Here is a 23,074-nt window from a genome sequence, read left to right as displayed (position 1 = left end):
TATGCACACATAATTATGTATACATATATACTTGTATAAGTATGATATCAGAACAGAAGGGGAGTAATTTGTAACAGAAGAGAGAGGAGGAAAAGAGGATAATAGGGCAGCAACTATGGTCAGAGCACATTATGTACATGTTTGAAAATGTCTAAATGAAATCCTTTATTTTGTACAATATAAACTAATAAAAAAATGAAGAGGAAGGAAACAGAGATGACCTGAAAGAGCTACAATGGCTAAAGTTGGAACAATTTGGGTAACACAATATATGATTATAAATAATGCACATTTAGATTATAGAGTTTTGTTTGTTTTGAGACTAAGTCTCACATTATATCTGAGGCTGTCTTTGAACTTGTGGGTCTTCTGCCTCTGCCTTTTAAGAACTGAAATTACAGGCATGAACCATCATACCTGGCCCCTTTGTTTGTTTCCTTTTCTGGATTTTATGAGACAAGGCCTCTCTGTGTATCCCAGACTGATAGATCCTCTTGTCTCCACTATTTAGAGAATCCCATGTACTGAAATTCTAACACACCAAGTGAAGGTATTGGGTGGTAGGCTTTTGAGAGATAGCGATCCTAAGAGCAGTCTTAAACTATTCTAAAAATGTTAATTTGAAAAGAGAACCAGGAATCAGTTTATATACCACTTGTCTCCCAGGTGACTGGCTCCTCCGAGGGGCGGAACTTGCTGCGGAAAATGGACTGGGGAGGGGTTTTTCTGCTCCATCTTGGGAGGGAAGCTGCCTGACCGGTGCCTCACCTGCATGGATGTGAGCATGGATGCTAGAGGGGGCATTTACTGACTTGGGAAAGACTGCGGGCCCAACATGCCTGGGCGAAAGTTAACAGAGACTATGGGCGGCTGCTGGAGCATCTGAAATAGTGGGCTCTGTCTGAGCTGCAGCGCAAGAGTGCTTGTCTCTGTGTAAGTCCCCCATTTATCCCCTCCCTACCCGAGGGCATAAACCATAATAAATTCACATAAAAATATATTATATGGCTTGTCTGATCACACAAGAGACCCCAAGAGAACTCTGTTGACACCAGTATACACTTGAAACAGTAAAGAAGAGTCGACAAAGCTTCCAGATAAGCACCACATCCCATTTCCTAGAGGCTGCCATATTTTAGCAACGGGGCAAGGAATTGTGGATCAACACAGCTGTGTTTAAATCCCAGCGTGCATCTTTGAGCAAGTTTCTTAAATCTCTTCAAACCTCAAATTTACTGCTGCCTGTGAGTCATAAAGCTGAACACCTGCTTCTTAAGGTCATTCTGAAGAGTCAATGAGGTGACATATTAAAGGGTTCACACAGGGTCTTGTGTGTGATAATTGTATAGTACAAGCTGCCTGCTATTACTGAATTGCTTTTACTATTATTTATTAAATTATTGAAAGCTACAGGTGGTCTTCTGGACAGGGCAAAGAACTTTTGAGTGGATTCCAGGTTAGAAGCAACCACCTGCTCTGTGAATGGGTGCTCTAAATCTGTCCCAATTCTGTCAACATTCCAAACATTCTCCAGACCAGAGGCTGAGCCATATAAACTGAGCAGTAGGAGGCTCTGGCCCAGACCATATTCCTGTTCCAGCCAGCAGCCAGAATTTACTCCAGTGTGCTCATTCCTAAAAATGGGAGGACTTTCCCCCAAATGTAGCATGTTCTCTCTCATAAGCGGATGCTGGCTTTGAGCATTTAGGTAGGTGTATTTCAGCTGGAAAATCCAGAGAGGTCAGAAAACTAATATGGGGTCATGGGAGAGAGGTGTTCACGGGAGGAGATAAGGCAGTCATATGAATGAGGACATTTCCTGAGAAAATACAAACTTGATTGAGAGTTTTGCTTAGTTTCCGTTGGTGCTAACTGGCTGATTATTTGAAATAGCTCTAACATTTGTTATGAAACAAAGAAAACAAGTCTGGGATGATGTATGCTTAGTAATGAAAGCATCAAACACAAAGCCTTGTCATCTTCCTGTCCTGACATCAGGTAAATGTTCATTATGACCCTCGGACCTGAAGGCAGCACAGGAAACTGAGTCACACATTTATGGCTCTGACAACTGAGTTGTGTTCTTCCAATCCCCATTTTTCTCCACAACCTTTTTTACTGAGTTAATTTCCTATCTAAAAATTTCAGCAACCCAACTCTCTCCATAGAAAATAGCTTCCTTCCAATGTTTAAAAAAAGAGACATAATTTTTAATGTTTTGATTTTGCCTAGAATTTCCTAAGACAAAGTGGTTCATAGGGATCAACTCATTATAAAAATCATTTTATGACAGAAATCAAGGTAATGATCTCATCTTTTCTAATATCTGGATCAAGCCAAACCCCTCCCACTCAACAAATAGCTATCTGAATTTTCTTTAGGCAATAGACATTTCCTGGCATAGCCTTCATTTCCTCTTTCAGCATCCCCCTTCCCTCCCCCTTCTCCTCTACTCTCTTCTTTCTTCTCTGCTTTCTCTGCTCCCCTCATCTCCTCTGCCTTCTTGCCTCTCCTCTCCTCTTCCCTCCCCTCCCCTCCCCTTTCCTCTTCACTCTCCTCCTCTCCTCTCTTCTCCTCTCCTCTCCTCTCCTCTCCTCTCCTCTTCAACAGGCTTTTCCTATGCATCCCAGGCTGGCCTCAAGCTCTTCATCCTCCTACCTCAACCTCCCTAGTGCTGGAATTACAGGCAAGCATCACCAGAACTGGCTTCATAACTATTACTCGTAGCATACCCAGAAGGCATTTAGAGTGGGTGATATGCTGAACAAACTACATTTTTTTTTCTTCACTAGAAAGAAAAAAAAAAACTCACTATGGGTCATCAATATGACTCATTCTAGACTTCCAGCACCACACCCAAACCACACAATGCTGCAGAAGATCTGATTAGACCTAACCCAGAAAATAAAGCCATCATGGCTTTTGTGTTTCAAAGTGTGCCAAATATCACTTCTTCCTGGTGTTTATAATACTCTGGATTCTTCTTGTTGCAAATTGCTTCACATTACACATATGATGGGATTTTGTTTTCTTTATTTAATTTTTATACATTTTAAAAAGTTCATTTTTTATTTTATGTTTGTGAAAGCCTTGTCTGCATGTATGCAAGTGTACCCATGTCATGCAAAGCCCACAGAGGGCATTGGATCTCCCGGAATTGGAGTTAAAGATGGCTGTTAGTCACTATGTGGGTGCTGGGAACCGAACCCAGGTTCTCTGGAAGAACAGCCAGTGCTCTTAACCAACGAGCCATATCTCTAGCCCTTGTCTTCTTTATTTTTACTTTTTAAATTAAATTACTTTTATTTCTGCTGCTGTAATGGAACCCAAGCCCATGCACATACTAGTCAAATGCTCTACCAATAAACCAGATTCTCAGTCATTGGGTTTACTTTCATTTTTGTTCTTTTCCTATATTTTTGTTTCAGGCTTGGGGTATCACATGAGGACAGTATGCTGTAGAAGATTTTTAATTGCCTGCAAACTATAGTTCCTTTAATTGAGAAAAAGTGCCTCTTTAGAAAAAGACAATTTGGGTACATGAATCTTGATTTTTTTTAACCCAATTTAACAATAATGTGAAATGTTTAATAAATGTATAGACAGAAACAAATTTAAACAAATGGTAGATTATATCCAATAATTTTGAGAGGACTGTTAAGAAACTGCTCCAGAGACCATCTGGATTTCTCTTAATCGACTCCAGCATCTCTTTGTCTGGAGCAGAACTTCCAAAGGCACCATCCTATTCTGTTCCTATCTTCCCAGCCCACAGCTGATGGGACCACAGCAGACCTGCTTTGAACTCACTCATACAGGTTTGCTTTCCTTGTAAGGTGGTGAGGACTAGGTAGAGAAATAAAGACGGAGAGAGAAAAAAACATTTCTATGCTCAATGTTTTGACAGGAAGCATTTGACAGGAAGCAGTGACTTGGGCTTCACTGTGGGAACTGAGCAGAAAGCCAGCCTCTACTGGAAGAAAGAGCAGGGCTTGGGGAAAAACGGTGGGAGTGGCCACAGCAGAGCTGGGGTTTCTTTCCAGTGCTCAGCCACTGTCCTCTCCACTGAAGCCCAATTGCATTCAGAAAGCTTTGATTCTGGGAGGTGTTTTATTTACCTAAAGTAATCTCTCCTCGTTTTTTTTTTTTTTTTTTTTTTTACTAGTGCAAGATGGTATTTCTGTTACTTAACAACCAAAAGAGTCCCAACAAATTCAGAGAATAACTAAAGTATATGCACAGTAGTTTGGGATAAATTAGGTTTTCAAACTTTCCTCTGTTGTCTTCAAGAAGAAAAAAGATTTTTACGCTGTAGCTGTAACAAGTTCATATAATTTATACAAGTAAATACATTATGGAGCTTCATGGACTAATACTTTTCTTTATTGCCTATTATCAAGTAAAAAATAATAATATGAAATATGTTTTATAAAAATGTAAACATAAATGAGAAAATCCAAACAAACAGTAAAAAATAAAAATTAGGAAAGATATTGAACTCACAGCTGTGATTGGTGATTAGTATTGTTATTCCAGTCTAGAACACAAAGGAATGTTCCTCAGATCTCTGGTGCACTATTGAGCATGGCTTCTTTTCTTTGTTTTTAATGAACTCAAGGTTGAGACTCTTGGTTCTCAAAAATGTGTTCTTGACAAAGATGTCAATGCCAGGTCATGCTTAAATTTTTTCTTCTATTTGTTTTACTACTCCCCCGACACACACCTTTAGATATTGTCTCATTATAAACTTCTGGCTGGCTGGTTTGGAACTTGTTCTATAGAAGAAGCTGGCCTCAGACTCACAGAGCTCTGCCTGCCTCCCAAGTACTAGGAGTAAAGGCATGCTCTACTATTTCATTCTGGTTCTAATCTCTTTTTTGAATTGTTGGTGACCCATCAAATTTCACAACAGATCGATCATACCCTGAATAAAAAGCAATGGATCACCTATGTTAACCACCTATCACTAAAGGACAGCTAAGAAAAAACAAGTGCATATCAAGTAACTACAGCACTATCCTTGCCTGAGCCCAGGTTGCTATCAGTTTAGAAGCTCTCTTCATGAAATCCCATTTTTCTCTCAGCACTCCGTGTCATTTTAAACACCACTCTTTTGAGGAAAGCCATTTCCACTTGACCATGGGCTCCAATTTGAATCCACTTCTCCCTGGTGGTCATCAGAGAAGGTAAAGAACAGGTGCCATAAACCTTCCCTCTGCCTGAATGAGTCTCTACATACCATCTATAGGAAGCCAGCCTGCTTTTCGTCCAGGGTCAGACTGGTTCCCCCACCCCATCCCAAGCCACACGTGGCCTATTCTCCCTTCCCATTTCCTGCAGTTTTCCCCATTACTGTTCTCGTTGGAGAGGGTCTCTCCCCTCAACTGATCTAAATCCTGCACGTTATACAGGCTCCAGTACCAGCTCACCCACCATGAGGCCTTGCCCATCACTCTGCCATGCATTTTTCTTTTCTAATTCCTTAGGGACCTTGAGGCATTTCTACCCTTTATTAACATAGAAAAATGTTCAGGAACCAATGTTGAAAAAAATAGCATGCATATTATAAAGTTATATATAAGAACACAAACATGTACTAGCATTTGGGATAATCTGTCTTAGCTTATGTTTTCTCAATTATTTCTACAATAAATACATAGTGTATAATAAAAATGGTAAAAGGACAAATCTAGATTCTTTGCTCTGCTTTCAAGGACTTCCTTCATTTGAGCCTTCCCCAAATTTAGCACCAAATTCGCAGTCCTGAATTGTTCTCTGTTCATTTATTCAGACTACTTCCCACTTCCACTCTTTTACTCTTTCTGATCCCCAGATCTGATACACTAGTTATTAACTAATCAACTCATTCTTCACAACATCTGAGTAAAGTCAACCAAAGTCTTATCCTATGCCTGGCTGGAAGGTATTTGTGGAATACTTTACTTCAAACAACTGAAAGCTCCATATGGTAGACAAAATAATTGCTTCTCCGATAAAGCATGACTTTGAGAGAAGACACTGATTTGTTTGAAAGCTGAAGTATATGGTGACTGTACAAACATGGATGTTCCTTGGCCTATAGCGCATTCTTCACAATTTATATCACCAAAGGGATAAAAATCACATAAAAGAACATGTAGAAAGTAGAGAAGATAAAAGGAAAAATTTTTTAAATTCAACAAGAAAATGAAACAAGAAACAGGAGAGATTCAAGAGAAAAGGAAAAGAGGAAGAAGGAAAAGGATAATGACAGACTAGGAGTCAGAAAAGGGGAAATAAGTCAGAGCTTTAAAGGAAAAATATTAGACCAAAGCTACCACCATCAAATGAATAAGAATACTGAACAAAATGAATGATTGTTTACTTATGTACACTTTCTAGACAGCAAATATTTAAAGATAGCTGTTTTGGGTTCCTGAAATTCTTTTTTTCTTTCTGCCTAGTGTAATATAAATAAAATATCCTTTAGTTTTCTAAATATTGGGTCCAAGCACAATATAGTGACTGGATGAAATACAAGAAAAAGAATTTAAAAACTGTTTATGCTTCACCTGTAGCTTCACTTTAAATTAGGTGTTTTTTATGTTTTATGAACCTCCCAGCAGCATTTTAAGGTCCTCGAGCAGCTGGAGGTGGCTCCAGGCTCCACAGATGACAGGTCTGTGAAGTTCCTTACCACAGCTGTTGCCACACCTCTACAAGCAACAAGTCGTCGTTCCCTTTTAACTGCCTCTTTTTCCAGATTCCCCATAACTTTCCAAATGACACATCATTTATTCAGGAGGCTAATTGTTCATTCAGTTCACTCACACACCAATACCTACAGCTAGTGCCCACTCCTGTACCTGGGAAAGGAAATGTATGCTTGACTTTGGGGAAGAATGTCCTGATGATGAATACCTGTCTTCTTACCTTCAATTCCAGGTTGGTCCAGGCTCTGCCCCAAGGCAGAGGCTCTAAATTGGTTGGCCTGAAGTCTATTTAGATCCAGAGAATCTTAGGAGGTTTGACCCCACCCTGGAGATACAAGATAAACTGTAGTACATATCTCCCTGGAGTCTGGGAGAATATATTCTAGGCAGTTATTCTATACACATTGCCTTTGATCTGGGAGATAATGGCTTCGGGAAGGACAGTGGGAAAGGGAACCTGCTGAGTCTTCTTAGAGATTCCCCACCAATTCTATACACATTGCCTTTGATCTGGGAGATAATGGCTTCGGGAAGGACAGTGGGAAAGGGAACCTGCTGAGTCTTCTTAGAGATGCCCCACCAGCACCTTGCTGGACCAGTGTAGCTCCTCAAATGATCTCAGCTGTTGTCTAATTACCTTCCCTGAATCTATGGTCCTGCAGGAAGACATCGAGCTTCCCATGAAGTGTGTGCTCCTTCCCAAGTGTGCAGTGGTCTTCCAGCTCTTGGGGTCCCTGTGACCACCGTTTCGGTCACCAGCTTTTCTTTTTTAAGGATTCTTCACTTGTTGTAGCTTATATTTTGCTTTGCATCATTGTAAGACAGGCAAGATGATTATGTGTACAAGGAGTACCCATCAAACGACAGTCTTGAACAATGGTTCGTGTCTTGTTCCTTGTGTGGATTTGGCTGAATGCTGCATATCAAGACTCTCCATGAAGCAAAACATTTAAGTGGAGGCTTCACAGAGAGAGGAGTCACATAACCATAGGGTTTCATCTTTGTGGGTATGCCATGAGCTGATTGTATCAGTGACTAAATTTATAATTAGGTTCTGTAGACTACTCGGTTCTGCTTTATGTGTCTCCTCCAGGGTTTTAATTGTGCACTATTTAGTGCTTAGGCTAAAATGAAATTATATCAATTATCGTTTCTTAAAGTTATCCCTGTGACCCATTCATTGTATATTCCCCCTTAAAGTGTGTTATTCTTACACCATGAATATTCTAATTATAGACTCCAGGTAGGAAACCATTTGTAATTACCAAAGAAAGAAAAGGCAAATATCATAGCCAGTGTTGGGAAAGACTTAGTGTTGGTCTACGTTGCTTGACCTGAATAATGTGTCTTCCTAGAACCATTGGATAGTGGTCTTCTGGTTCCTGCCCCTGGTGACCTTGGAAGGTGGAATTCTATATGGGGAAAATGATGTGGACTTTGGACTCAGTTAAACATAGGTTTGAATCCCAGCTCTGGAACTCAGTTGTGAGCTACTAGGCTACCTGCTGAGTCTTCTGGGATTCAAAATCTTTTCCTGAATCTGTTAGTCCATACTTTGCAGAGCTGTTGTTTTTAAACCATGTCATGGGGAAATTCTGGTTTAGTCCATAGATCGATCATTTTTTTTAATCCTTTCTGTCCTGTGAAACTCCAATAAAAATGGTAAAAATGAATTTGAGACAAAAATGAAAGTATAAATCATAATGATAAATGGAATAAGACAGGAGACAATCACAGACATTAGAGACCAATTCATTCTTACAAAATGGAAAATAAGCGTGGAGCACTGGAAACTGACTGTAACAGAGTAGAGAGGCTACAGCTTCAGAGCCGGCAGAGTGGACCCCAGTAGGGGTGATAGGTACAACGCTGGGGGACGTGGGCTGAAAGAGAGAGGCTATGGAAACCTTTACAGACTGCAGTCAGTCAGTCTCTCAGGCACCTTCCTTCATCCCACTACAAGGCAAACACTCCATCTCAACCTCAAAGGTGGTGAGAGGTTCACAAAGAAAAGGACAGTAGAGGGAGGGTAAGAGATTAGAGAATCTGCTCAGAATACACAGCTTCTGCCCAGTAGAAGTTCTAAAGAGAGACAACAGAGAAAGCAGAAGACAAGACCAAATAATGACGAAAACAACCAAAACTTACCAAAGTAACACACACACACACACACACACACACACACACACACACACACACACACACACTTCCAGGGGCACATCCCTGGTATTCTGTCCCAAATCAAAATGTTCTAGAAGTTCTAGGAATATCCTCTCCAGTGTTGCAGAGCAGAACCCTCATTTTACCATGTTTCTGGTCTCCTTCCTAGGTAGGCACTGCATTGTTGTTGAGGAACCCTTGCCACAATCAGCCTTTGATTCAGACAGCTAACATGAGGAAAATTAAATCAGCAGTACCTTCTCCCTAAAAGTCATACTTATCCCACATCTGATTTGGGTTTATGTTTTATTTATTCAAAAATTACTTTTCAGAATATTCTCAGAAATTATCTACACATCTCATCATCAAACTTCACTTCTGTGAGGAGAGAATACATCAACATACTAAGCAACTTCTATATCAAAACCAGAAATAAAATTCCAAATACAATTCTAAATATCTAGTCTGCTCTATTCCCTTGGGGCGGTGGTGGACTCTTTCTTAACTCTCCTTGTATCCACCTTTAAAGCTATAGGGTAAATTTGGAAAGTAGTAAATATTGTTTTGAGTTTCTTTTCTTTCTTTACCCTTACCTGTTTTCCAACACATGCAAACAACATTATCTAATGGACATATACATATACACACATATAGGCAAATAACACACACAAGATTATATAAAAGGTAAAGTATGTATACAGAAAGCATATCCTAGGGAGGGGCAGAGAATGTGGAGGGAAAAGCCATGCAAATTGCAAAAAGTAATTCTACATAGAAGTTTCTGAGGAGGAAGCATGTTAGAGGAAAATTATCTGGTTGTTGATACTGAGTTTTAAATTCTAGGTAGAATTTATAATTTCCTGATATAAAGAAAAATATGAATATATGCACTTCAATAGGTTACTGTGATTGTTTGAATGAGGAATGTCCCTATAGGCCCCATGTATTTGAATACTTGGTCAGTTGGTGTCCTTGTTCATGGAGGTTCAGGAGATGTTGCCTTGCTAGAGGAAGCATGTCACTGGGGGCTAGCTTTGAGAGTTTCTCTCTCTCTCTCTCTCTCTCTCTCTCTCTCTCTCTCCCTCTTCCTCTCTCCCTCTTCCTCTCTCTGCTTCCTGTGTCTGCCTCAACATGTGAGCACTCAGTTTTCTGCTCTGGTTACATCCTGCCATACTTCTCCCACCATTAGGGACTCTTAAAATATCTTCTTTTAAAGTGCATGTTTTCAGCATGCCTGCTGCGGGTCCAGTGGTTCCCCAAGGCAGCTGATTTCCACTTAACCACACTATGTCCATTCTTTAACCTGTCATTTCAAACTGAGGCCTACAATAGGGAAACAGAGAACATGTAGAAAATTCACACCATTCTTTTATGCTTCAACATGGAAGTGGGCTGCATCACTGTCCATTGGTTAAACTATCTCCAATGCTCCAATTTAATTATAAAGGAGTCTGGTGTAAAGTGGAGCACATGGATATTTGGTGACCATTAAATGTCTCTTTCACAAGTCAGAGTATGTGTTGGAAGCCTGCTCTGCCACTTACTGTGCAGTTTCTTTAATCTCTTCATGGCTTGGTTTCTTCAACTGTAACTATAGCTGATAATCATATCTATTATATGATTGCTACTACAGGAATCATAGGAGAATAGTCAGTTAAGGTGCCTAGCACTTTATCAATCACAGGTAAAGTTCTTGGTGTGCTAACTGCTAGTACTTTTGCAATTTGAAATTTAGGTGAATGGTCAGAAGAAACACATTACATTTATATAGTACTTGACAATTTGAATATACACAATATATCTCAATGCATTCAGGGTCTGTTGGTTTGAATAAGTGCCCCCATAGGCTCCAAGTATTTGAATACTTGGCCAGTCGGTAGCAGTTTATAGAGGTTTAGGAGGTATGGACTTGTTGGAGGAAGTTCATCAGCAAATCCTTCTATAAATTGCCCTGGTCGTAATGTTCTTCTCAGACACAGAATAAGTAACTAACACACAGGATAAACATAACTTTCATTTTATCATTTAGGAAACAGTTCAGAGAACTCTTATTTGTGTCATATAACATTGCCAATTCTAGGCAGAAGACTTGAATCCAGTTCTCATGACTCTTTGGATATATTTATCCACTGCTTTCTCTTTGTATTTATTTATTTTTATTTTATGTGTCTCAGTATATTGTCTCATGTATGTAAGTGCACTTATGTGGCACAATGGCAGTGGAGGCCAGAAGAGGGTATTGGATCCCCTGAAACTGGAGTTATGGATGGTTGTTAGCTGCCATTTGGGTGCTGGGAATCGAACCCAGGTTCTCTGGAAGAGCAGCCAGTGCTCTTAACTGCTGAGCCATCTCTCCAGGCCCTATCTTCTGTTTTCTGAACCCATGACCCAAAGTAGAAAACAAGATGGATGAGCTAGAAATCAAGTCCCTTGACTTCAAATATTTAAGAAAAATAAATAAATAATAGATCCTGGGAGAGGTTACATGCCCAATACCAGCTGCCTGTGGCCTTCCCTGGGAGAAAACTCTCATCCATATCGATTGAAACAGAACATCTGCAATGTCAGAAAGATGTTAAGGTCAGGAACACATGCTCTTGTTGAGATAGTAAGTACACTGTGGTACACTGCACTGTTCCTGTCAGAAGCCAAGGGATGAAGACAGTCTGAAATTTGATGAAATGAGAAATAAAAAGGGGGGGGACTCTTGAAAAACAAACAGCAGCAAAAAACTAAACCTATCAATGTTAAATTCTTTTGACAATTTTATAACATTTGGCTATATAAAATGGCTATCTCTGTAGGTCAAACAGCTTGAATATAGGTGATTTGAAATGTTTCAGCCTAATTTTTGGACTAGGAAGGCTTCTTCCTCTATGGTTACTTGGTTACTTCAGCACAGCCATATATGACCAGTACTACAAACTGCAACAAAAAATGAATTGTATATTTATCGTGTGACAGACTGTTCCAGGTTCTGGAGACAGATGAAGTCACTGTCCTCTTAGAGGAGGCTTAACAGAATGTCTTTACTGCATATGAAGACTCAGAATCAGAGCTTCACGGTCAGTCCGACCTGTGATGAAGTCTAGGCTACACCCTTGTCTAACACAGGTTACATGTCATCTATATGTATACATTTTACATATTACATGTACACATATGTCCATTATGAAGACATATATGTGTATAAGTTATATATATCCTTATGCACATACATATATTTAAATGATATGCGTATGCAATTTATATAATATGTAAATGTATAGACACATGAGTTATATGATATATAATATGTGCATGTATATATGTTTACACACAGAGAAAAAATATGAAATTCTGATATTCTGAAATGGTTGAAACTATAAACATTTAAGAGTTTAGAATATTTGCATATGTATGTAGTAAGACATCTTTGGGATAGGATTCAAGTCTAAGTGTGAAATTTATTTATTAACTGTAGGTAATTTTACACAGTATGTTGATGTACCTGTGTTTTCATTGTTATCACAGAAGGTAAGGTGTGAGATTTTCTACTTGTAACATGTTAGCAATTAAAATGTTTTGGATTTTGGAACATTTCATATTTGGGATTTTTCAGATTAGAAATGCTAAATCTGTATATACATTAAATACATCCCAAGTTCATATTGTAAAGGTACAGAGTAAATACAAAAACCTATGTATGTGTGTATATATAATATATAAAAATACTAACTCAAATACTGAAACTTAAATACACATAAATACATTAGGACTGCAGGATAGGGTTTACACTTAATATTACAAAATACACATGGGTGGTGTGGAATGACCCTGTGCTGAAAGTCTAGAAAAATCAATGAGGATGTGTCTCTAGATACATTTCAAAGGTGAGCTTTGAAAGTAAGAAGGCACATCATCCCACAGAAAATACCTCAAAGCAGAGAAATAACTTGAGAGAAAAATCCCAAGCCTAGTGTAAATATCAGCAAAGGGTCAATCAGTCCACACAGATAAATGTGAGCAAATACAATTTATGCTAAACAAGCCATTATTTGTTCTATATTAACTGTCAAAATCAGAAGTCAAATTTATAAGAAGACTTTTAAAATAAGAAAAAAAAAACTGAAAAGAGTCTGAATTCATTTCGAATTGGAGTCCTTTATCCTTTGGCCTAGTAGTCCTTAGGCTGACAAGATAAAGAACTAAAAAGTGAACAGAAATATGTTCTCTCACAGTTCTGGAGGCTATAAAACCCCAAATCAAAATAAGCGGGACCACCCTCTGAGGTAGATGGGAAGGAGCTGCTACAAGTCTATCCCCTGACACCTAGAAATTCCTTGGCCTAACTCCAGGTTGCAAGTACATTTGCCTTGTGTATGTACGTGCCCCAATATCTTATTTTTGTCAGGACATCTGTCGTATTGGATTAGGATTCACCCCATCATTTCATCTTAGCTTGATCCCTCTGTCAAGACTCTGTCTCTCAGTAAGTTTTCAGTCTGGAGTATGGTGTTGAGACTCCAACAGTATCTACTTTGGATATATCAGTCTATAAATTTCAAAGGAAAAGGTACCTGTCAACTTATAAAAAGTGACACTGGGTAGAACAGCAAAAAGTCATATAATTCAAGGTCCATGTAAGTAAAAAATCCTGATAAAATAAAGTTTCTAAAAAACAGAAACTTCTTTGTAATATTTTTTTCATAGAACAAAAGTGCTGTGTCAGTTTGAAGGATCACCATCAGGGCATGATTGTATACAGAAGATGCCATTGGAGTCTGGACTGTATCTAATCAACAACAACAGTGTACTGAAACCCTCAGGGAACTGTTGACATGTTGCTGTGGGTGTGGAAAAGAATGCTGTAAGAGGGTTTGTTTTTCTTCAGACTTAGAGGATGTCCATGCCCCATAGAGAAGGAGAGTCAGTTCTTTGTAGTCTCTAGCAGTAGGAAGGCATGGCTAGAATACAGCAGAAGGAAGCCATGTTCTTTGTTCTCAGGTCAGAGCCTAAATCTCTGGGGAGCCATGGGCTTGATTTCCAGGTCAGATCCTGAATCTCTGGGAGCCATTGTGAGGCTTCTCAATTTCACTCTTTTGGCACCCTGAACCATCAGCACAATAAACAGAATGATTCACACCGTGCTAGTTAAATGTTGGCCCAGCAAAGGGTATGGACCGTTAATAGTGGAGTTCTTGGAACTGGAGAGATGGTTCAGCAGTTAAGAGCACTGGCTCCTTTTGCAGAGGACCCAGATTAGGTTCCCAGCACCCACCATCTGTAACTCCAGTTCTAAGGAATCTGATGCCCTCTTCTGGCTTTCTGGGCATTGTATGCATGTGGTGCATTTACCTACACACAAGTAAAACACTCATCATAAAATAAAAACAAAATAAGAATGGAGCTTTTTCCATAGCCCCATGCCCTAGAGGATGGAAAGTTGCAAACCTTGGGGAAATTGGCAAAGAAAATTGTAGAAGGAAAGGTCACATGGCTTTCTAGCAGGCAGAAAATATCTTATACCTCCTTGTTTGCTACCAGCCCTGTAGGGGCATTCTTTATTTGTTGTTACTAGCACTAGACAAAACTAGAAAAATGAAAGTAATATCTATTCTTTATATTCATTTTTAGCAGTTCAAAGTTGTAAAGTTGTTTCTATGTATCTAGATGATAATATTAACAGCATAGCTGCTCTATGAATTAAATTATTCTTCAGTGACCTCTCTTGAAGGCAAGTATCACTGCAAAAGGGGAAAAATTAAATTAACTGGGCAATGTTTTCATTCCTAATGCCCTGTAACGAAGCAAATTGGCAATGCACTTTCACAATGTTTATTCCCTCCTCCATTTTATTTGTAAAGTTTTGTGCTGTTGTACAGCACTGAGTAGTGTAATGGATGTGATGAGATATGTTGATCCTACTCAACAGTATGGGAGGCCCTGTCCTTGCTCCCAAGAATGCTACCAGGAGACACACCTTGTCTGTCAACCCCCTTTGACGTTTGCTACCTCCTCCGGGAAGACCATACTTCTTCCTTACTAATAAAAACCAATGATTGGTTGTTGTAGGTGTATTGAAGGCCCAGTTTTCTGTCTCCAGACCCTATCCCAGAAAATTCTAATTAATACTTCCTGCAAGGCTATCTGAGGTATCACTGAATCTGCCCCCCAGATCAACTTTCCCCTTGCTTTCCCACCTCGCCTTCCACAAGTGTCCCTCCCAAGAGCACTCTTGGAGATTTTATCTCGATCCTCTTTGATGCACAGAGACAAAAAGCAGGAAATTTAGTCATGCCAAAGAAAATGGTTTGAAGATAGTTGGCATGTTTTCTTTTGTTGTGAAGGAAAACAGGACATAAATTATGAATGACAAATTCAAAGTCTTGACTACAGCTATATGTATGATTGAAAATCTTTCTTGGTAGCAGTACAAATAAAAACTATGTCATACACCATTTTTCTTTCCTCTCTTCTTGCTTTATCCTTCTATATCAATTCTTTTCCATCCCCTGATTACATCTGTATCCATGTGCAAGTTCAGGGTAAGCGGAGAAGCACCACAACGCTCTTGTGGCCTAACCATACTTCCCCAAGGAAGGCACACCTTCCTCACCTTTATACACAGATTTTTACCAGTGAAACCATGCTCCCGGGAAATATAATGGAAGCATGAAGCTCTTATTCAGACACACATTGTCACACAGGAGAAAATGGCTCCAAGAGATTTGCTTATTTTCCCAATTAGTCTTTGCCTATTTGTGAGGATTCTTTTTCTTTCTTTCTTTTCAGGGAAAAGTGACTAGAGTAAAGTAAACTTGGCTAAAAGGAGGTAGAAAAAAATAGAACAGGCAAAATTTCAGTCAGACTAAAGGACCCTGGATGCTATCTGGGAAGTTCGGGTTTTCTGGCAGACCTTCTTTTCAAGGGATGTGAGATGGTATAGAAGTGGCCACTACCCATACTGTGGGTACCTCAAAAAGTACCTATTGTCTGAGTTAGTAGAAAACTCTCAGCAGTCAGATTACATGGCTACTCTTCATTCTTGGTCTGACATGACCTTTGGGTGGACCACAACTTTTATGTTTATATGATCCATAGCATGGGCCAACCCTATCTTTTAGAATGCTCTCTTGCCAGGGCTTTAGAATCTGCTTGTGAACCAGCTTCCTACTGTCCCTTCAGTGCTTTCTTAACTCCACTTTCTTCTCTTCTGAAGATGAAGATTCAGTTCTTTCTTTTTCTCATTTTTCTCATTTTACTAATGGGAAGTGATGCATTTCTCAACAAGGGTAGATGCAGAGTGGATGAAGAGGATGCAAAATGTGAAGACTGCTGGGGGTTGGGAATGTGTTCAATTCGCTCAGGTTAATCACAGAACAAAGCAGTTCAGAGCAGCCCCTCCTGCTAGCCAGCCACCCCTCTCTCCATAAAAGCAAGAAGCCCCTTGTCAGGATCCTATAGCACTTCCTAGAGGCCTCTGCTTGCCTTTGCCCCACGCTGTGAGCAGGTGAAAGTGTCTGTGTATTTACTTCTTTGTTTCTCTCACTGTACCATAAAAACCTTTAGAATAGGTCTTGGACACCTACTTGAATCAGGAAATTGCTACTGAATAAAAGCAAAAGGATAAATGCTTAAGTGCAGACATTGTGATAGCAAAAGTCATCTATGTTTATAAAAAGAGTTTCTCCAAGATCTCCAAATGCCAAACAATATTTTCAAGGTCCCCATAACTGCTGACTACAGAGAAAGTGAAACTACCTCATCAACTTCTTTGATACTCTTTTTTACTCATGGCCATTGAGGTATTGAGTGGCAAGTGTCCTGCTTATGTGAGTTCTGAATCAGGCAAAGCCTGAGAAACAGCAGTATTATTTTTTCTGGATTTTGATATCTAACATATCGTGTGGCAGAATGTAACTACTTAGTAAATCATAGATTAATAAAGGGACTGGTTGTTCTGAGCACAGAGCTTCAGCTTCAGTCAGGTGAGATGGTGGGGTGGGGGGAGGTTCCCCTTTATCTCCTCTGGTGGCCTCATCTTTTCTCCTGTCTACATCCTACCAGTGGGCTGCCCTGTGCAGTGCTCCTTCCCCATCAATAATCAACAACACTCATGGAACCCCCAACTGCTGAAGCACATTTGTACTTACATACTGTATGTTTTCACAAATACCCATGTGTTACAAATGCCATATGAATCCAGTTAACCTATAAGTTCCCTGGATGCCAGAGAACATTTAAGCAGGAGGTCCCAGGCCAGCAGAACCACAAGGGTGGCCCAAGTCAGACTGTCCTTCAAACCTCTCAGAAAACGGGGTCCCACAGATAGAAGGCAAGAGCACAGCTCTGCGTCTGCTATGCCCATAATATCCAGAAGAGGGCGCCAATCAACCACTAGTGAGTCAGGCTCATCCGATGGCAGGCGCAGCGATTAAGCACACTTAACATCTGTTTCTCTCTCTCTCTCTCTCTCTCTCTCTCTCTCTCTCTCTCTCTCTCTCTCTCATTCCTTTCACATAAAAGAGTCTCAAAAATATGCTAGCTTAAATTCAATTTAAAAATACTCGAACACTGTATCACATTGCGTGTAATATAATTAATGAGAATCAATCTTCTTCTGGACTTAGAATAATGTACATTAGGGATCTAAAATCTTGGATCTGGAATATCAGGCTCCCTAGCATGAAAACTGTTCAAGTTCTGGGAGTAGAGGCTGGGGATGAAGAGCTGTCTACCACCTCATCCTTGTGCCTTTTGCTTGTTTGTTTAATCACTGCTTTGGTTTGGTCAGGACCATAAGACAGTCTTTTCAGCCTAACAATGTATTTGATGAGTAGTGTAATTGATGCATGCCACCAATCGATTTTTGCTAAATGGACAGAGTTTCTACATCCAAAGTTTCCATTCTATGTAGTATGTTTGCACTGCAGCCTGTTTGTTGAAGTGCTGGCTGTGTAGATAATGACAGAACACTTCAAGAAATGCATTTAAATACCACCCCTCCCATGAAGAACACAGCTCATGTGTTTCTAAGGAAAGGGAAGTTGGATTTCCTAAAACTGAGATGATAGGGGGAAAAAACCATAATTCTGTTCTGCCAAGCTCCTTATAATATGATTAATCTTTCTCTATAATCTGGCTTCTCTCTGTTCAATTGCCTAAAACATAGCTCTTCAAATTGTTGCAAAGACCCCAAAGCGCGATGCAGTTGCAGAGGCATAGACTTTTTTGTCCCCTCTGATCACGTGTCAGCAGTAACTGAAGGCTGACAGACTCTTCAGATGAGCATTTTCTAGCAGGGCTTATTAAATTTCACTTCCAGCCCCAAACCAGGAAGTTCTGCTTAAGATGAACCCAAGACAAAAGCAATCCAGCTTCAGAAACATAACCAAAAAACCCCAGAAGAGGCTTGGATGGGAGCCTGCAGACTCCTGCTCAGGAAACATGGGGAAACTTCCACAATTACCCAAACAAAAATGATCAAAAGGCACGCAGAAGCACATGCAGACACGCACACCACTTTGTTTTCCGGATCTGCTTCTTTATCTACAAGCCAGGCTTCGGCTAGATTTGAGTTAGCGAACTCTCTAGGCTAAACCAGGACAGACTGCAAAAAAGGTCTAATTCTGCAGATTCTTCTGCTGGAAGGTCTAGGCGTAGACCGGCCACGCCCAGGTCCAGCTCTTCAGTTGCACAACCGCTAGATACCTCTGGGCAAATAGAACCGGGAACTCTGCAACCTCCGGCTCCCCCTCTTTGTGACCCAGTAGGAACTCTGTAGTTCTGGGGTCCGCCAGGGGAGGGTCTCCGGGTGACCAGCGGAGCGGACAGTGTTAAGTTTCAGGCCTCTGACAACTTCGGCGGGGCAGCAGGCTGCAGCGGGCAGGAAGGGGAGGGCCCAGCGGGGCCAGGGGGAGCCTGGCGCGGGCCAGGGGCTGGGTCGGAAAAGCTGCCTCACCCTGGTCCTGCCCCTCCCGTCCCAGCTCTGTGCTCCGCCTGAGGTGCAGTCTCGCCGCGCCTTCCCCGAGGCTGCGCCCGCAGCGGTCGCCATGTCCCAGCCGGGCCAGAAGCCCGCCGCCTCCCCCAGGCCCCGGCGCGCAACCCGTCACAGCCAGGAGGTGAGTGGCGTCCTGTCCTGGCCGCAGGGCCGGGCGACCAAGGGACCCGGGTTCGAGGGCGGCGGGCCGCCTTCCTTAGGCGTGGCCGCCCTGGGCCCGAGTGGACCCCTTCCGTGCCGGGGAAAGGGACCCGGGCTCAGCGCCGGTGGGCTAGCTGTGGCAGGAGCCGCCCGCGATGGGGCCGAGTGCCTCGGTCGAGGGGCTCGTGGAGCAAATGGGCTGGTACGGCGGGGAGGGTGGGAGCGAAGGGAGAATAGAGTCCGAGGGAAAGGGCTCGTTTCGCTGGGCAGCGGGGTCCAGTCTTCCGCGTGAAGTCCCAGCGCAGGGCGTGGCAGCCCGAGGGACCAGCTCCACTACCCTAACCAGCGGTGGCCGATCGGGCGGGGCGGAGCCTCGCGGCTGGGGGCGGGGCTTGGCGCCCCACCCCTGTCCCCTCCCACCTGGCAGCTGTGAAGTGCGAGCGGGAGCCAGGACCCAGCCAGGCGGAAACTCAGCCTGGGGCCACCAGCACCGCACCCCACGCTCTCACCGGATCCCCAGACGCGCGGCTGGCAGCAAGTCGTTCACGGCCATGGCATTCGCAAGCTGGTGGTACAAGACGGTAAATGGAAGGCTGGGCAAGGCGGGGAAGGGAGTGCATTTACTTTGCCCCTCTGGCAGAAAGATGTACTGTCCCAAGATTGGAGGGGAAAGGGTGGCTACGGGGTGCGATCGCTGGCAGACCTTCAGGTTAGGGTAGACAGAAGCTGGAGGCTCGCCCTTCTGTGGTATGCGGGCGTGCACCGGGAGGGAGAGTCGGGGCGACCTCTTTCACCTACCTGCTCTGCTCGCCCGCACACGCACAAGTTGAATGGAAAGCAATCCTTGCTGGAGCAGATCGCCCCTTGGAGGTGTCTTAGACTCAGACGCTAGCCACTGGGGCCCAGATCTAGAATTTTACACTACTAAGTAAAGCTCAAAACTTATAGAGAAGGCTGTTGAACCTGGTTTCGAACGCAAAAGAGAAGAGGGGCTGCAAAAGAATAAGTCAACCCAGGGAAGAAACTGATCAATCTGGACGGATGGAATGAGGCAGACGAGGGAAGAGCGAGGAGAGAGCTGGGGGGTTGGGGGGGGCGGAGAATGGGAATCTTCCTCCTCTATATTTGCAGAAGAAACATGTTGCACCGAACGGCTGTCTTACCATTCGGTGTGATACCCAGTCAAGCTGGCACTTGTAATGTTTTCAAACTAGGAAGCATGATTTAACATAAAATTGCTTAAAAAACAAAAATAAATGCTTTGTTGACAGAGAGGAAAATATTTATATTGCATTGATTTATGGTAAGAGTTGAAAAAAAATTAGGACCACTTCTCCCTCTGCATGTGATATTGGGAGAAGTAAAGAAGTGTTCAGACAGTCTTTGCAAAGAAACCCTTGTGTTGGAATTAGAAATCGTTACTCAGTAGGCAATTAACATTCAGTGAGCATCTGCTTTGTGTCAGGCAGTGTACTAGCCTCAAGCACACCAGGGAGAGCAGCTCAGAGCTCTCAACTCAGATGGCAAGGAGTCAGTCTTTTTAAATTTGTTTCTGTATCTGTAAAACAGCGATGGTATACATTACATAAGGAGCAATGAGATATACCTAGTTTATCAATCAACCTGCCATATACATATACGTTCAACAACAAAATACACACACGTATAAAAATGCAGCTTTCTGTGTAGCTTTGGGGGCTACAGAACCTGCCCACAATCCTCCCTCCTAACGCTGACAAAGCCAACTTGTAACAGATAAACAGATATACATGCATATATTGTATCTATTCTATGTATGTAAAAATATGTACACATATCTACATATATGAAATGCACATATACAATGCATATATAAATATTTTGTTGATTTGCAACTATAAGTAAAGATACACAGTCAGTCCTCCTTGCCTACATATTCAGCCACTGATCAAAAGTATTTTTAAAAAATTGTTTTTTTGTTGAACATGTATCAACTTTTATCATTATTCTCCAAACAATATATTAAAAACCTGTTTATGTGGACTTAACATTGTGTATCATAAGCAATGTAGAGATTATTTAAAGTACATGGTAGAGTGTGCATAGATAAGGTGCAAATATCATGCCGTTTACATAAAGGACTTGAACATCTGCAGGATTTCATTTCCAAAAGGTTCCCAAGACCAGCCCCCCAAAGATACCAATGGGTAACTGTACACATATATGCATCTCAGAATACTTATGGAAAATCCTGTAATTAAAATATCCTTAGTGGCATCCTATAAATATTAAAAAATTGTAAATGATCTTACTTTAGGCAGAATAAAATTAGAGTAATATATGGGCAGAAGAAATGGCTCACTGGTTAACAGCACTGACTGTTCTTGCAGAAGACCCAGGGCTAACAACTGTCCATAACCAGTTCAGGGGTTGGGGATCCATTTGGCCTCATTAGGCACTGTATGACACAGTTGCACTTATATGCACGCAAAACACTCATGCACATAAAATAAAGATAAATAAAATTAGAGTAATATAAAGAAGTGGTCATTTAAGAGCTTACCACCTCTAAAGCTAGCCAATGAAACATAATTGTGTATTTTCCCATTGAATACCATCAACGTCTGAAGAATTTTATGATTATAGTAAAAAAAAAAAATCCCACTTCACTAAATGTTAAAAAGCTGCCTGTGAAGACTGTCTGGTGAGCTTTGTAATTATCAGAACTTAAGAAGAGGACATTTGGCTTACATCAGTAACCAGATGCCTGTGTCATAGCTGATTTTATTATGTTATGTTAATTAATGGTGTTTCTTAGCTTAATTAGACTCATGGCCCCAGTGACAGTATGATCAAGGAGCCCAGTCATTTAGAAGGCTCCATCATTGCTGCCAGACCTGGAGGAGTGTTGTAAGCCTTTCATGGCAAAACAGACCACTTGGCTACAGTGAATTTTAGAAGAAGGCAAAATTATAGGGTGTACACAAAAAGGAATAGAAGAGGTCAGATGTGACTCTCATTTTTTTGGCTGACAATCCCTGAATAGATGGGTTTCCGCTACATACAAGCCTTCTTGAACTGAGCAACATAGGATGATATTGTTCTTTAGTCAGTTTTGAAGCTCCACAGAAAGTTAATTATATTATGCAAGTGGTTTTTAAGAATGATGCTGCTCTCTAGGGGTAGAGAAAGAGTGGTCATTTGGGAGTCCAGGGTAGACAAGCAGGTACTTAGTCCTGAGGCGGCTATTTCAACACTTGCACGACATCTCTAAGCAGACTATCATTTTCTACCCTTTGGAGTATTTTTAAGATGGGAATGACAGTAAAGTTTTCTTTTTATGAAAACTTTCAATGAAAACTTGCCAAGAAAGCTTTATGGCTACCACAAGGTGAAAAAAAAAAAATCCCATCAAGTTTTTTTCAGTTAAGTTCCAAACACTGTTCCATTCAGTAAAGAACGGGGACTATAAGCCACCTCCCCAGATGGAGAGCCAGTTAGCTCAGGAGGAAAAAGAGTGTGCAGCTTGAATGTCTTGAAGAGGTATGGAATTCGTTTTAACTACAAAAAATTCATCGAATCCAGCAGTGAAATGGTAAAGGTCAAAGAGCTCACAGTTATTTATTGACCACCTACTGTGTGTCAGATGATTCAATGCAGAATACTGCACATATGAAACCACAAAAATAGTACATGTCTGGCCTTCACTTGCATTTCTCATATGCACATCCTGCTGCATTGGGAACAAAGCAACTATGTAAATCATCATGACATCCCCTTAAATTTAGAGAAACCTCAAAGAAAAGAATCCTTACTACATGTACATCCCAGAAGCTCTGCTGGCAAATGGGTATCTGAAGAGTAGACAACAGGAATGCGTGCCTTTGCAGTGTCATCTCTGCTTGCCAAACAGAATCTGAAAATGTGAAGAAAGTATGTGCTTGGTGTTCAGTCAAGCAGAATTACACAAGTAATAGCTATGTGGTTAGCCATTAATATCTATCTTCTTTTATAGAGGAATTTAAGTTATTTCTATAACTTTATAATTTAATAACATGTTGAGGGGAGCAGAGAGCTAGCATACATTGAAAACTGGGCCTTGCATTTTCTTTTACATTTA

At 41.2% G+C, this 23,074-nt stretch overlaps 1 protein-coding gene across 5 annotated transcripts in view; it reads left to right on the top strand.

The window, feature by feature from the left end:
• The first annotated feature begins 18,571 nt into the window (after positions 1–18,571).
• Positions 18,572–23,074, top strand: part of Cast (calpastatin) — a 129,084-nt gene continuing 124,581 nt past the window's right edge. For 2 of the 5 annotated variants that reach the window (XM_029562274.1, XM_017797502.2), the window contains exon 1: positions 18,572–18,955. In XM_029562274.1, coding sequence (XP_029418134.1) covers positions 18,887–18,955 — 69 coding nt within the window. In that variant the 5' untranslated portion in view covers positions 18,572–18,886. Of the gene's footprint in view, positions 18,956–19,402; positions 19,557–23,074 lie in introns of all 5 variants that reach the window. The other 3 variants (XM_029562275.1, XM_008830545.3, XM_029562273.1) reach the window with 2 other exon arrangements.

Source organism: Nannospalax galili, unplaced genomic scaffold, assembly GCF_000622305.1.
Source record: "Nannospalax galili isolate Female #2095 unplaced genomic scaffold, S.galili_v1.0 scaffold1014, whole genome shotgun sequence".
Classification (NCBI taxonomy): domain Eukaryota; kingdom Metazoa; phylum Chordata; class Mammalia; order Rodentia; family Spalacidae; genus Nannospalax; species Nannospalax galili.
Note: the sequence above shows the minus strand (reverse complement) of the source record. Positions and strands in the feature narration are given on the sequence as shown.